The sequence below is a fragment of the Hippichthys cyanospilos genome, chromosome 7, assembly GCF_059441005.1.
Source record: "Hippichthys cyanospilos isolate Australia breed blue-spotted pipefish chromosome 7, RoL_Hcya_1.0, whole genome shotgun sequence".
In the NCBI taxonomy this organism is placed as follows: Eukaryota; Metazoa; Chordata; class Actinopteri; order Syngnathiformes; family Syngnathidae; genus Hippichthys; species Hippichthys cyanospilos.
This window is the reverse complement of record NC_142375.1, coordinates 13,900,874-13,913,453: the sequence shown is the minus strand read 5'-3', so window position 1 is coordinate 13,913,453 and position 12,580 is coordinate 13,900,874. Positions and strand designations below refer to the sequence as shown.

The window sequence follows — 12,580 nt, the reverse complement described above, 5'->3', positions numbered from 1 at the left end:
GGCTCAGTTTAATGTCACAGTTTAATGAGCATGTGGTGAGTGATACTGAAACAACAAGCCTGTCTTAACAAATTGTACCATAAATGTCACTAACGTGCCACATTACAATGATGTTTCTCTGTAAAATAGGAAAGCTTACACGACAATTTCATTGTGGTCATTTATTGCTTTTGAATGTGCTAATTTGATAAAGTATGCGTCCGTTTTAAAGCGTTTACAGCAGTGGTTTTCAAAGTGGGCGGTACCGCCCCTCGGGGGGTGGTGTGAACTTTCAGGGGGGCGCTGACGAATAAACAGGCGAATGGGGGGCGTTGAAATAGTGAAGGGGGGCGATTGAGCAATTACATTGAAATGTGACGTTGGTGTTTGTAGAAAGACCGGAAAAATTGATTGTCTGTAATAAAAAGTCGACAAAAAACAAGCTTTATTGAAACAAGAAACGTTGTCTGCTCGAGCGCTCACGAGCAGCGCGCATATACCGTATATCACTAACTGTCGCGAGTTTATCGTCGATGCAGGCGACTGGGGAAACCACCACCATCCAGTCAGCCGCAGAGGAGCACACAATAGCGCGCCGGCAACGCTTAACCACAGACGTATGCGCACAGCGACCGGCTTAATGCATCAGCTATCAATTTTTATGATTCGAGGTGAACTGCGCATTGGTCTATTTAAAGAAACGAAATTAGCGAATAATATCTGAGGCGCCTGTCTTCTATTTATTTAAGCTTCTCTCCAGATGCAAGTCAGTTTTTATAGCTGCCAGAAAGCAACTATACGTGCGCGATTTTCTCATCATCACGACAGAAATCATTTTAGACGGTAAGCTCAATGCTATCTAAAAACGAAATTTTTTGGCTCTAAAAACAGTTTGCATTTTTTTCAGGGATAACCATGGCAGCTTCAGGAACATCGAAAAAGAAGTGCAGGCAATACTCTGTAGAGTACTTGAAGTATGGATTTATACAATCACCGACCAATCCGCAACAACCCATGTGCTTGGTTTGTGAGAAAAACTTTTCAAATGAAGCAATGAAGCCGTCTAGGCTCCTCGAACATTTACAGAAGATTCATCCCAATAAATCCGGTAAAACATTGGCGTTCTTTCAAACTCTTCGAGATCAATTTCTGAAGCGAAAAACAATGAATATGTTTATTTCCTCATCGAAAAATTCAGATGACGGTCTGAAGGCTTCTTACAACATTTCTTTGCTGATAGCGAAAGCCGGCAAGTCCCACACTATCGGAGAAGACTTGATTCTGCCTGCAGTTAAAGAGGTTATTAAAACAGTTTTGCACAAATCTCCTGAACAAATCATAAAATCGATTCCTCTCAGTGACAACTCAGTTCAACGAAGAGTGGACAAAATGGCTGAAAACGTCGAAGAGACTCTCTGTAAGATGTTGATGACAACTGAGTTTAGTTTGCAATTGGACGAATCCACTCTTCCGGGAAATCAATCACTACTTCTTGCATATGTACGCTTCATCAAGGATGGATCTTTGTGTCACGAATTATTGTTTGCACGTCTCCTGGAAACAGATACCAAAGGAGAATCACTGTACCGAGCTGTGGAGGACTATTTCCAGGGAAAAAGCATTCCACTTATAAACATCATCTCATGTGCTACAGATGGCGCCCCGTCCATGGTTGGTCGCCACCGTGGATTTCTAAGTTATTTGAAGAAAGCTGTTCCGGAAGTCCTCACAGTTCACTGTGTGATCCATCGACAACACTTAGTGGCAAAGAATTTGAGTGAGAAGCTAAATAAATCCTTATCTATTGTGATTACTGCAGTCAACAAAATCAAAGCAAATGCTCTCAATTCTCGACTGTTCCATCAGCTGTGTATTGAAAATGACGAAGATTTTCAATGCCTGCTTCTCCATACAGAAGTTAGGTGGTTGTCAAAAGGTAACTGTTTAAAAAGGTTTTACACACTGTTTAACAGTGTTCTGGATTTTTTTCAAGAACCCAATCCTGAGCTTTACGACAAACTGAAATCGAGTAAGACAGATATTGCTTACCTCACTGAAATGTTTTACAAATTCAATGAAGTGAATTTGCAGCTGCAAGGTGATGAGACTTCGTTAATCAAAGCCAAGTCCGTCCTCTCAGCATTCCTCTCAAAATTACAGCTCTACAGCAGAAACCTTGGACGACGCGAATTCCGTCAGTTTCCTTGTTTGTCTAACTTGGAGAAGGAAACGGGAGTGAAGGACGATGACATTGCCGTGTACTGCGCTCATTTAGCAGAACTCTACAGAGATATGTCAGTCAGATTTAACGACATATTTTCTCTTGAAATCCCTGATTGGGTGATCGATCCGTTCACTGAACCCAGCACAGAAGTGCCAACCCATCTAGAAGAGGAACTTGTAAGTTTGCAAAATGATGAGGATCTGAAACCAAAGTTCAAAACCTCTTACCAAGCCTTTTGGATGCAAACAGCGATCCCAAAACGCTATCCAACCCTATGGAAAGCCATCAAGTTGTTTTTCATTGCTTTTCCGACTTCCTACCTGGTTGAAAGGGGGTTCAGCGCTGTGACAAGGCTCCTCACCAAACAAAGAAACAAACTTAACATCACAGAGCGCGGTGATCTGAGACTGCTCCTGACAAACCTTCATCCTGATGTTGACAGTCTGATTGCAATGCACCAAACCCACCCATCTCATTAGGCAGGACAGTTGTTAATGGTTACTCGTTCAGTTTTACAATTTATTTCAAGTTCAGTTCAAGGTGTTGTAATTGAAGAATAAATGATAACCTTTTTTGTTTATTAAAATTGTTTTTTTTAGTCTTCAAACTGTTTGTGATTGATGAATCAACCAATTCTTGAGACATTTAGCAATATAGTCGTTCTAGCGTTCGTTGGAAAGGGGTAAAGAGGGGGCGTTGGCATTTTGGCCCGGCGGTGAAGGGGGCGGTGGCCAAAAAAGTTTGAAAATCACTGGTTTACAGAGAACGTCGCAAAAATGCACTTTCGTTAAGCGTTGCAGAATTGCCTCTTTCAATTTCAGCATTTGCATCTAAACGCACGCGCACATTGCCTCGCACTTGTCTCGTTTCCGCCCCACCGCCTTCCCCTCATAACCGCAACAGTATGTTACTTGATATACAATGAAGAAATGCATCTAAAAGTAATTTCCTCATTTTAGTAACACACACCATGTGTTATAATTGGACAGCCATGATCTATGTAACCACTAAAGTAAAGGGTAGACTTATTATCGCGTTTTTGTAAAATTCACCCAGAATGAAAAAAAAAGGGGGAGTCAAATTATAAGTGAGGTCGACTTGTACTCTGAGAAATAGGGGAAATTTAAAAGTAATATGTTTCTTTTCTCGGCTTGGTAGAGCAGTGGTTATCACGTCCGCCTCAGACAACCAAGGTGATCACCAGTTTTCATACTGCAATGAATGACACATTCATTCAGTTCATATCTGAAAAACTGAATGGCTCTTCGTCATTCTTAATGTTACCTTTTATCAAATTATGAGATTCTGAATGTGATGGGGACATTACTCAACATTATTATCAATTATGTTACGCAGTAGAATGATTTCTCGTGTATATTGTGTCATTCATAAAATATTGTGGTTCAAAATTGTAATGCGTTATGATAATCCTTTACAAAAAATACAATAATAATAGAAGTATCTCATTATATTAGAATAGCTTAATTGTAATGTATATTATAATGCATTAATCCTAACACTGTTGGCAGACATAGTACGTAACTTTCATGTTGAGGGAAATTACATCTTATTTTTTGGAAATTAGTATGAATACTCCTGTTATACTAATTCCTTGTAATTTACTATATTGCACAGATCAGACAGAACAAAATTTTTGCCACATTGCATTAAAATACATTCCATTGCTCATTCTACAGTCATCACGTTGCCTCATTGCCGTTAATTCTAACTATCTATGATGATGTCATTGAAAATACCGGTAAGTCTTTTTTTTGTATTACATGTTAAAAGTATTGTGGTCAACATTTATTTATATAGAACGACATAGAAGAGTCATAAGAAATAGTGACAAGTGGACTTGAATTATTTGCAGATGTGTAAAGACTAGGACTAAGACTGGGCTAAGGACTTGCGGCGACTGAGCCCGGACCCTGGTTGCTTTTAATTCCCTCTTAAAAACCTACTTCTTCTCGCCTCTTGCTTTTAATACGGTACGCCTTGAAAGCTGACATCTCCGCTGCACTGCTGTCTTATCTGTGTTTTAGCTTGTTTGCTTGTTTTATGTGTTTAATGCTTCACTATTATTTTATTGTACAGCACTTTGCTTTGGTTGATTTTATTATATTATGTATTTGAAAGGGACAATGCACATTACAGCACATTAATGAACAAGGGGACAAAGACTGCATCAATAAATGCGCTGAAGCTTACCTTGGGCTATTTGTAGTCCTTTGGCAGGTGACTTAAAAACTGACCAAATTAAATATCAAAATGTAAGAAAATCAACAGTTTACTTTCACAGTCACTACCACATTTAATGATAGTCTAGTGCTAAGTGCCAAAGTGTGGTTCAGAAAATGGATGGATGGATAATTGAGGGAAATAATTTGCAGAAAAGTCTGGGTGTTTTGATCCTCTTCTGCTGCCAGGAGACTCTCAAGACATGAGGCAAAGGAACCAAATGAAATTCATTTGTTCATGCTAGTTTCAGGTAAAACTTTAGTTTTGTAATAAAAGACACGTACATTCAATGCGTGCATTGGAGTTCTTCCCACTCACTTTTGTGCATAGAAATCTGCTTTAAGGTGCTCATTGTCCATTTTTAATTGTTATTACACTTATTGTAATTTCTTTTTGGTACGATATTTGGCTGGGTTCACAGTGCAGAGGTCTGGCCTTCTTGTGAGAAATTTTCATGTTATCCCAGTATTGTGCCTGCGTGAGTTTTTTCCGGGTACTCCCGTTTCCTACCACTTTCCCCAAAACATGAATGGTAGGTATATTGGACTCTCCAAATTGTCCTTAGGTGTGTTTGTGTGAATGGTTGTTTGTCTCTGTGTTTCCAGTGATTGGTTGGCAACCAGCTTCAGGGTGTATCCCGCCTACTGCCAGAAGACAACTGGGTTAGGTTCCAGCACACCAAATAGATGGATGGGTGTCAAAGCACCTGATTGAGTCGGAGCATTGGTAGTTCTGCCTGAGAAGACGAAAAAATCTGTAAATGTTGGTGATGTAATTCCATGGACATTGTTTTATAAAATACAGTCTTATTTCGAATGTTTTTAATTTGCAAAAGAAAATGGACTGCATATGACAGTGATGGTATGGGAACATTTTAAAATAACAAACTGAAAAGAAAGCCACCCAAAAAACGTTTGCTCAAAGGAATAAGATTAAATGAATGGAATACAATCACGGCAACAAGAAAACCTCAACTTGGCTTCAATTGATTTAAATAATCTAGATTATTGCACTGTGGTGCAAGAACGGATGATTATTTTTCTTCTTCAATTTAGATTTTGAGTTCTGCCCTGAGCGCTGACTGTATGGGGTGACAAGAGTCACCGGTATTAGTGATCAATTTCTTAACTCAGTTGTAATGAACTACTCTGACAATAACATTATCACTATTAAAAGGCACAATGAATCAACTCCTCCCTTCAACTGATACCATTTTATTTTCAAACCCAGCCACTGTGGCGGGAGCTGTGGAATAAATTTTAACAGCTTAAGGTTTTTTTTTTGTTTTTTTTTAAATGTACCTCTTTACACGAATGGTGGCACATTCAGTGTTTTTTTTTTTTTTCTAAACCAATCAAAAAAATGCAAATGAATGTGTGATTCAACTCGACTGGTTTTTGACGTTAATTAATGTTGATTGGTGGCATAACTTAAGATAACGGTCAGGTCTCTATTTTTTCGCTGACAAAGAAGTCCGACATAAGGTGTGGCTAAAATTTGATGGGGCGGTACCATAGGGAGAAGCAATTACCTAGACCGACATAGCTTGGTGCAGGCATACTGAGGCTGACTGTGCCTTTCAACACAACCAACCATCCACATTCTTTTAAATGTGGCATACCTGACTCACACAGAAAGTCCAGATATGGAGGATACCCAGCTTCACCTGCGAGGAGTCTGATATGCTTGTCCAGATGGTTAAAACGTGTAATTGTAAATATACATACTGTACGTACTCCACGGGCAGATGATGTTAAATTGGCCTGGGCGGGGGACAAAACTATTGTGAATGAGTCCTCTCCCGGCATACAGACAACTACTGGCTAGTGTAAAGAAGCAATGGTATAAAGACAAGTGCACGCAAGGCACCGTTGTTGCAGAGTCCTCAACGGCGCTTGGTGTTTCGCCATTGGCGCCTCGCATATGGGGCATTTTTGGAGCGAGGATGATATCGTGCCATCGCCACTGAGTACCAAACTGCTTTGGTAATCTCTGCACTCAGGCGCTCCATATGTGGGGGGCGGGAGCCAAAGGCCACCACATTGTCCATTGCGCATTGCCTCTTCATACTCAAATTAGGCAGTGTTGAGTGATTACACTACAAAGGCTCTCAAGGAGTAGAAATTAATTGGTCTTTGGCAGGATTACTACTGGTCGCCAGAATAAAAAGACAGGTGCAAAGGAGACAAGATGAAAAGATCGGTTTTAGCTTCTGTTAATTGGGAGATTGTCATCTTAAATGGTCACATGATCCCAAACACACGATCAATGCAACTCATCGTTTACGAGGTGCCATTGGCATCAAGCCAAAATCAGCCACCTTGTGTTCAGGAAACCATGGAATCTACACTTGGGAGCCATCTGTGTTTGGAGCCGAAGTCATAATTGTTGGTAGTACCTCATGTGTGCAGGCTTTAAAAGGGAATATTTTTCAAATGATAATGATTATATTTCTATGCTGATTCAGAGTGCTTGTCACAGCTGTTGTCACGTTCATGAATGAATCACAATGACATAAAACGCACACGGCCCCTGGAGCCCAAATTCACGTGTGCACGACTCGATCAAATCAACAAACATCACATATTTGGTCACAAAATTGTGTTGTGCACTGCAGTACCATTATGCCAGAACACCAAACACGGTCTGCAAAAATCAACAACACGATAGGTTGTACAACTGCCGTCATCAAAATGATGATACACCCCATTTTAGGCGTAGCTCAGTCCGCTCTTTGCTACCGAAATGTTAGCTGAGGGACCGGCATCTCTGTCGACTTGCGCCTGCACGAAAATAAAGTTACGGCAATTTTTACACTGTTTGCACAGATGACAGTCCACCAAAATAGGCCCCATAAACACAAAGGTAATAATTAGGAAAGGGAAAAGGAAAACAATCGCATACATTTAGAGGAGTACATTTACTTTAATTTAAATATCCCTACTATGTCTATTTATTTTTTCGCCTCGTATGATGCCGTAGTTGGTCCAAATCTGCTGCATCCAGCAAGGATTCACTCCCCCACCCTCTGGACCATCTCATCACCTTCAGGACGCACACACAGCATTGTGTGATGTTGAGATTGACCCCCCTCCCCCCCCCCCCCCCCCCCCCTCCCCCTCCACACACACACACACTCACACACACACACACACACCTTTCCTTGGATTACAGGAATTATTTATCAAAGCAGTAGACTGATCATTTTTACTGCAAGTCAGCACGGCGTCATTGATCTTGGCACACTGGGGACAGAATGAGGGTGGGTAGCCTTTAGCTACATCAGCATAAATAGCTAAACAATAAACACAGTTAGATATTCTGTGCATGTGCACATAATGATTCCAACCAAAATGTTCACACTAAAAATATTCACAATTATGTTGTGATGGTGTAGCATTTGTTAATTGTAGACAGTTTATTCAATACTGTAGATAACAGCTCACGAGCCTAAGCTTGATGACTATTGAGTCGTTTACATCCAGGTGCCATGTTTTGGGGACCTGGTGGTTGGGGCAAATATAGGCTCAATTGGGAGCGATCCAGATGACTTCTCTGTTAACATACTGTATTTTTTTGCATATTGCATTTTTAAAGGTTTCAGATTCAAATTTGTAAATTACCCACAGGACATAAAATACAAAAGTCAAGTGCAGGTTTTATCTACTGCATTTCCTGGCAAATTTATGCATGTCATATAAATAACATCTAAAAGTTAAGAATTGACCCAAAATTTTGTCACAATCTTACATTCTACGTTTACGACAATTTAAGATGTGATTATTTAGATGAGCATAGAATATTTTTGCACAAATCTTGAGAACCATTAACGTGTGCTTGTGTGTGTGTGGGTGTGAGCTATTTGAAAAGGCTTTATAGATTTTCCTGGAAGAATGAATGAATGAATGTTAAAATGGAAAATAAGGTTCAAGGAGCCATAATGTCTCAAAGCGTGTTACAAAAACTCAAGGTGGAATGTGCAGAGATATCTTATTGTATGGTTTTTTCCATTATCTTTTGAGCATTCGATCACATCACGTTGTTGAATCAAATGGAAATCAATGGGGCCTTTATCTGTGTAGTATATGAATTAGTGTGCTAACTTAACTATTGAATTCATTATTGTAGCTACTAACAACCATTGATATCACATAAAAAGCACTCAATAACATCAATTTGATGTTTTGTATTCATTATAACAGTTCATTTACTGTGAACATAATTGAAAATATATTCCATTTATTAATTTACTAGGCTGTCCATGACGAAGCAAAAACAAAAAACATTGCCGTCATGATTATTATTGTTTGCATCTTCCTTTCTGTTGATGAATGTGACTCCTAAATTCTAGAATCGTGTGAGGCTTGTTAGCAGGACAGAGCTTTACCTTCAAAATGAAAAAAAAAAATAAATAAATAAAAACAAAATGAAAAAACAAAAATGGATGCCATGTAGAGTTCTTTGTCCCTGGAGTGTTTTGAAGAATGCATGTTATAGACATGGTATTGAAACACCTGGTGGCTGCCGAATACGTCTCCTTTAAAGTCAATGTAGCATGTCGGGGATGTGTGTTAAATTTAATTTACCAAGCTGTGCACAGTTTAAAACTCAGCAGAGCCAGCAATGTAATGCATCAGCTTTGAATGTCGCTTCATTAAAGTCTATTGGATGGGAACATTCCTACCTTGCTGAATAATGTCATGGTTTATCCGACAATAATAAACTTTCTCACAGGAATTAATCAGTCAAATAGTGCTGCCCTTTTTTGGCTCTGATTTCAATCTGTCAACATACATGCCAATACACCCAGAGTTTCTGTGGCATTTCTAGGAACAGTCTACATTTGTGAGGTATCATGTTTGGTGTGTGAACAGCTGCTCTCTAAACGGTTTTAGAGAGATTTATCTTCCCCACAGCCAACTGGAACTGTGCTGGTTCACTCGCTCACCATATGCCAAAAAGAAGCAAAATAAGCCCAACACACACACACACACACACACACACACGCACACACACACACACACACACACACACACACACACACACACACACACACACACACACACAACATACCAAGTAATGGAAATGCAGGTGGCTGTTTGGCTGTAACGTTGTTCCTTTTGTCAGTTCATCATTACAAACGCATTTTTAATTAATGGAATGGGCACCCGCTATTTGCAAGGAATTCAGACCGGCTTGGCTCGCCAATAGTGAAAAACACGTAACCGTTTTCAAAAAATAAACAAATTCGTGTTTGTCCAACCACAGGTATGTTGGGTTCCATGTTGTATGCTATTGTGGTTCACTTTTTAATTGGTTCACTATATTTTGGTTTGTTATAAAAAGAGAAACCACTAATTTTGTAATAACACAGTACAGGCCAGTTACTAAAATGATGAGCACTCATTTTTCTTTAGTTAGCTGAATTTTAACAGTTGTCCAATACATCTGTCTGTTGTGTATTAACCTGATTTCTGCACAACACAACTATCTTAACCCCATCAATAAAGCAAGAAATTCAACTAATTAACCTTAATATGTCACACGGTGGCGTGAAAACCACTTCACATAACTATCTCTTGAAGCTTATTGAGATAATGCCAAGCGTGTACAAAGGAGTAATCACTGCAAAAGGTGGCTATGAGCAGCGTGTGAAAAGTTTGAAGCATCAGAAAACCCAAAAGGAATCAAATATTTTTGAACATTTCTATTTCAACATAGTCCCCGTTAAGGGCTGAACACTTGCCCGGGTTGTAATTAAAACGATTCTTGCATCGCTCATCTTTTGAAGAAACTAGAAAATGAAACATATTTTCAGTTATTGTCAAGTACATTTCTCCATGTTGTATCATAGTTTTGATGCCTTCAATGAGAATCTACAATGTAAGTAGTGACGGAAATACAGAAACTTTTGGCATGCAGCCTGTACAGTACATGCTATCATTTTTTTTTGCAAAGTTTTTATAGGTTCCACATTCCCTATTTGACAGACTTTACGAAGATATAACAGTAAAGATTTGAAAAAAAAAATCCTGATAATTACAACAACTAATCATTATTAAATGGTACAATCAGTAAAGTGAAAGGGCTCAAAGCCAGCACTGCATAGGAATACAGCTGGCTGAAGTCAGCTATATTCTCCGCCACAAAATGTTTGTCTTGCCAATATTTGTTTTTGAATGCGGTTTGTAAAACAATGGAATTTGTGAAATCCAGGAAGACTTGAAAACATGTCTGGACACAGTTTTTAGGCCTAAATATGCGTCAATAAGTTCAACCTATATGCAGCCTGTATGGTCACCTGACAAAAGAAATAGTGCCCTCCATGTTTAGTTTCACTGTTGATGGCGAATTGTCCTTGATGAAGGTCATTACAACGTGCTTAAACAAAAATGGGACATGGCTCAGGACTTTTTCATAATACTGTAAGTTGTTTAATGTGTGTGGCAGTCATGAATTGTGCTGAAGAGAGTGCTCATCCATACAACTGTGCTAATTAGCTGTGGCTATGGAGGACATTCTCACACCAAAGTGACCCTCATATATTTCATAAACCCTATTAACTCCTACCCCCGCAATAATTGCTGGAATCCCTTTATTGTAGGAGCGATAAATGTTGGCAGAGAATAATCATCCTTTGGCATTTTAGGAAAGAATGACATATGATATATTGCAAATACAGGGTGGCCTGTTATTAAATAGTCAAATTTGGGATGTGATTTTGATGTAGAGCACTGGGCCATCGTATTTAAAACTAGTTTTTGTTTGCCAGACATGCCATTTAAGACATAAGAAGTAAACGTTATGCAACAGGTGGAAGACAAAACATACTTAGACACGAAAAGGTTTTAGACTGCATGCATATTTTTTTCATGTCCTTGTTTACTCTTAGCTTGTCTAATATTAGACAAAAACTTATACAAGTACACCATCTTAATGGCTTTAACCCTAGGTAGACCTTGGTATTCAAAAAGTAGTAGAAATACACAGTACTGTACAGTATTATATATATATATATATATATATATATATATATATATATATATATATATATATATATATATATATATATATATATATATATATATATATATACTGTGTATTTCTACTACTTTTTGAATACCAAGCTCTTCCGAGGGTTAAATCCATTAAGACGGTGTACTTGTATAAGTTTCTGTCTAATGTTAGACAGTTAGGTGTGTGTGTGTGTGTGTGTGTGTGTGTGTGTGTGTGTGTGTAAAGTCCCGTAAGAAGGGTCCATGTTCCGAAAAGGAAACAACCAACAATTCACCAAGGTCAAGTAATAAGAGACACACAGCACCCCTTCCTCACACTATTCTGCAACTCGTAGACAACGCAAGAAGTGACCTGGAGAAAATAGACAAATACACTGCAAAACATGCACGAGGAGATGGTGAAGAACCCTACCATCCACGGGCTTACTCAACCGGAAAATGGTGTCTTTGCAAGGGGACTGAATTTTGAGCTATCACTAGAAAAGCTACTGAGAGCCGATCTTATCATGAGCACAGTCGGTGGCCGGGACAGGCCTTGACCATGTCCTGCGTGAGGGCACCACCTTCCGAGAAATAAGCCAGCAGCATCACAATACAGACACCGGGGTATCATTATATTCTAACAATGTATCAGATTATGTATGCACTCTGTGCTAACAACATTGGGTAGGTAGACTTGCACAAAGAGATCCAATATCAGGATTGTATCAAAATCTGGCTTTCAAACATAACAAGAACCGTACTTGCTATGACACAGGCCTCCGACAAGGCCAATTACTCCAAAACATGTTGATTTAACTTTTTTGAGCATTCATGAGACCAGCCTCTTGTGTCTTGTGTTGTAGACTGCAATAATGCATCCAGCAGTTGTCCTATCCATTACTCCTGTTTTTCTTGTTGCTATGATTATTGGAAAACTGCTAACAAAACAAATAATAATAATAATAATTTAAAAAAAAACAAAACAAATTTTGTTTAGTTAATGAAAAGGAAAACAAGGGTGCTAAAAAATTAAAAGTAACACCAAATGCATTTTATGTAAAACTTTTGTAAAAATTTAATCTAAAACGAATTAAAACTAACTATGATTACAGCAACAATTATGTATATATAAACATAA

General features: G+C 38.7%; 1 protein-coding gene across 2 annotated transcripts; it reads left to right on the top strand.

Annotated features, from left to right (window-relative positions):
- The first annotated feature begins 240 nt into the window (after positions 1-240).
- Positions 241-2,810, top strand: LOC148421151 (protein ZBED8-like). Of its 2 annotated transcripts, XM_088420478.1 has the most exons (3): positions 241-650; positions 729-822; positions 887-2,810. In XM_088420478.1, exon 3 carries the CDS (start codon positions 895-897, stop codon positions 2,680-2,682), a length of 1,788 nt encoding a protein of 595 aa, XP_088276604.1. In that variant the 5' UTR covers positions 241-650; positions 729-822; positions 887-894; the 3' UTR covers positions 2,683-2,810. The 2 variants fall into 2 exon arrangements, with proteins under 2 accessions (XP_088276604.1, XP_088276603.1); XM_088420477.1 differs by having other exon boundaries at positions 241-822.
- The last annotated feature ends 9,770 nt before the right edge of the window (positions 2,811-12,580 follow it).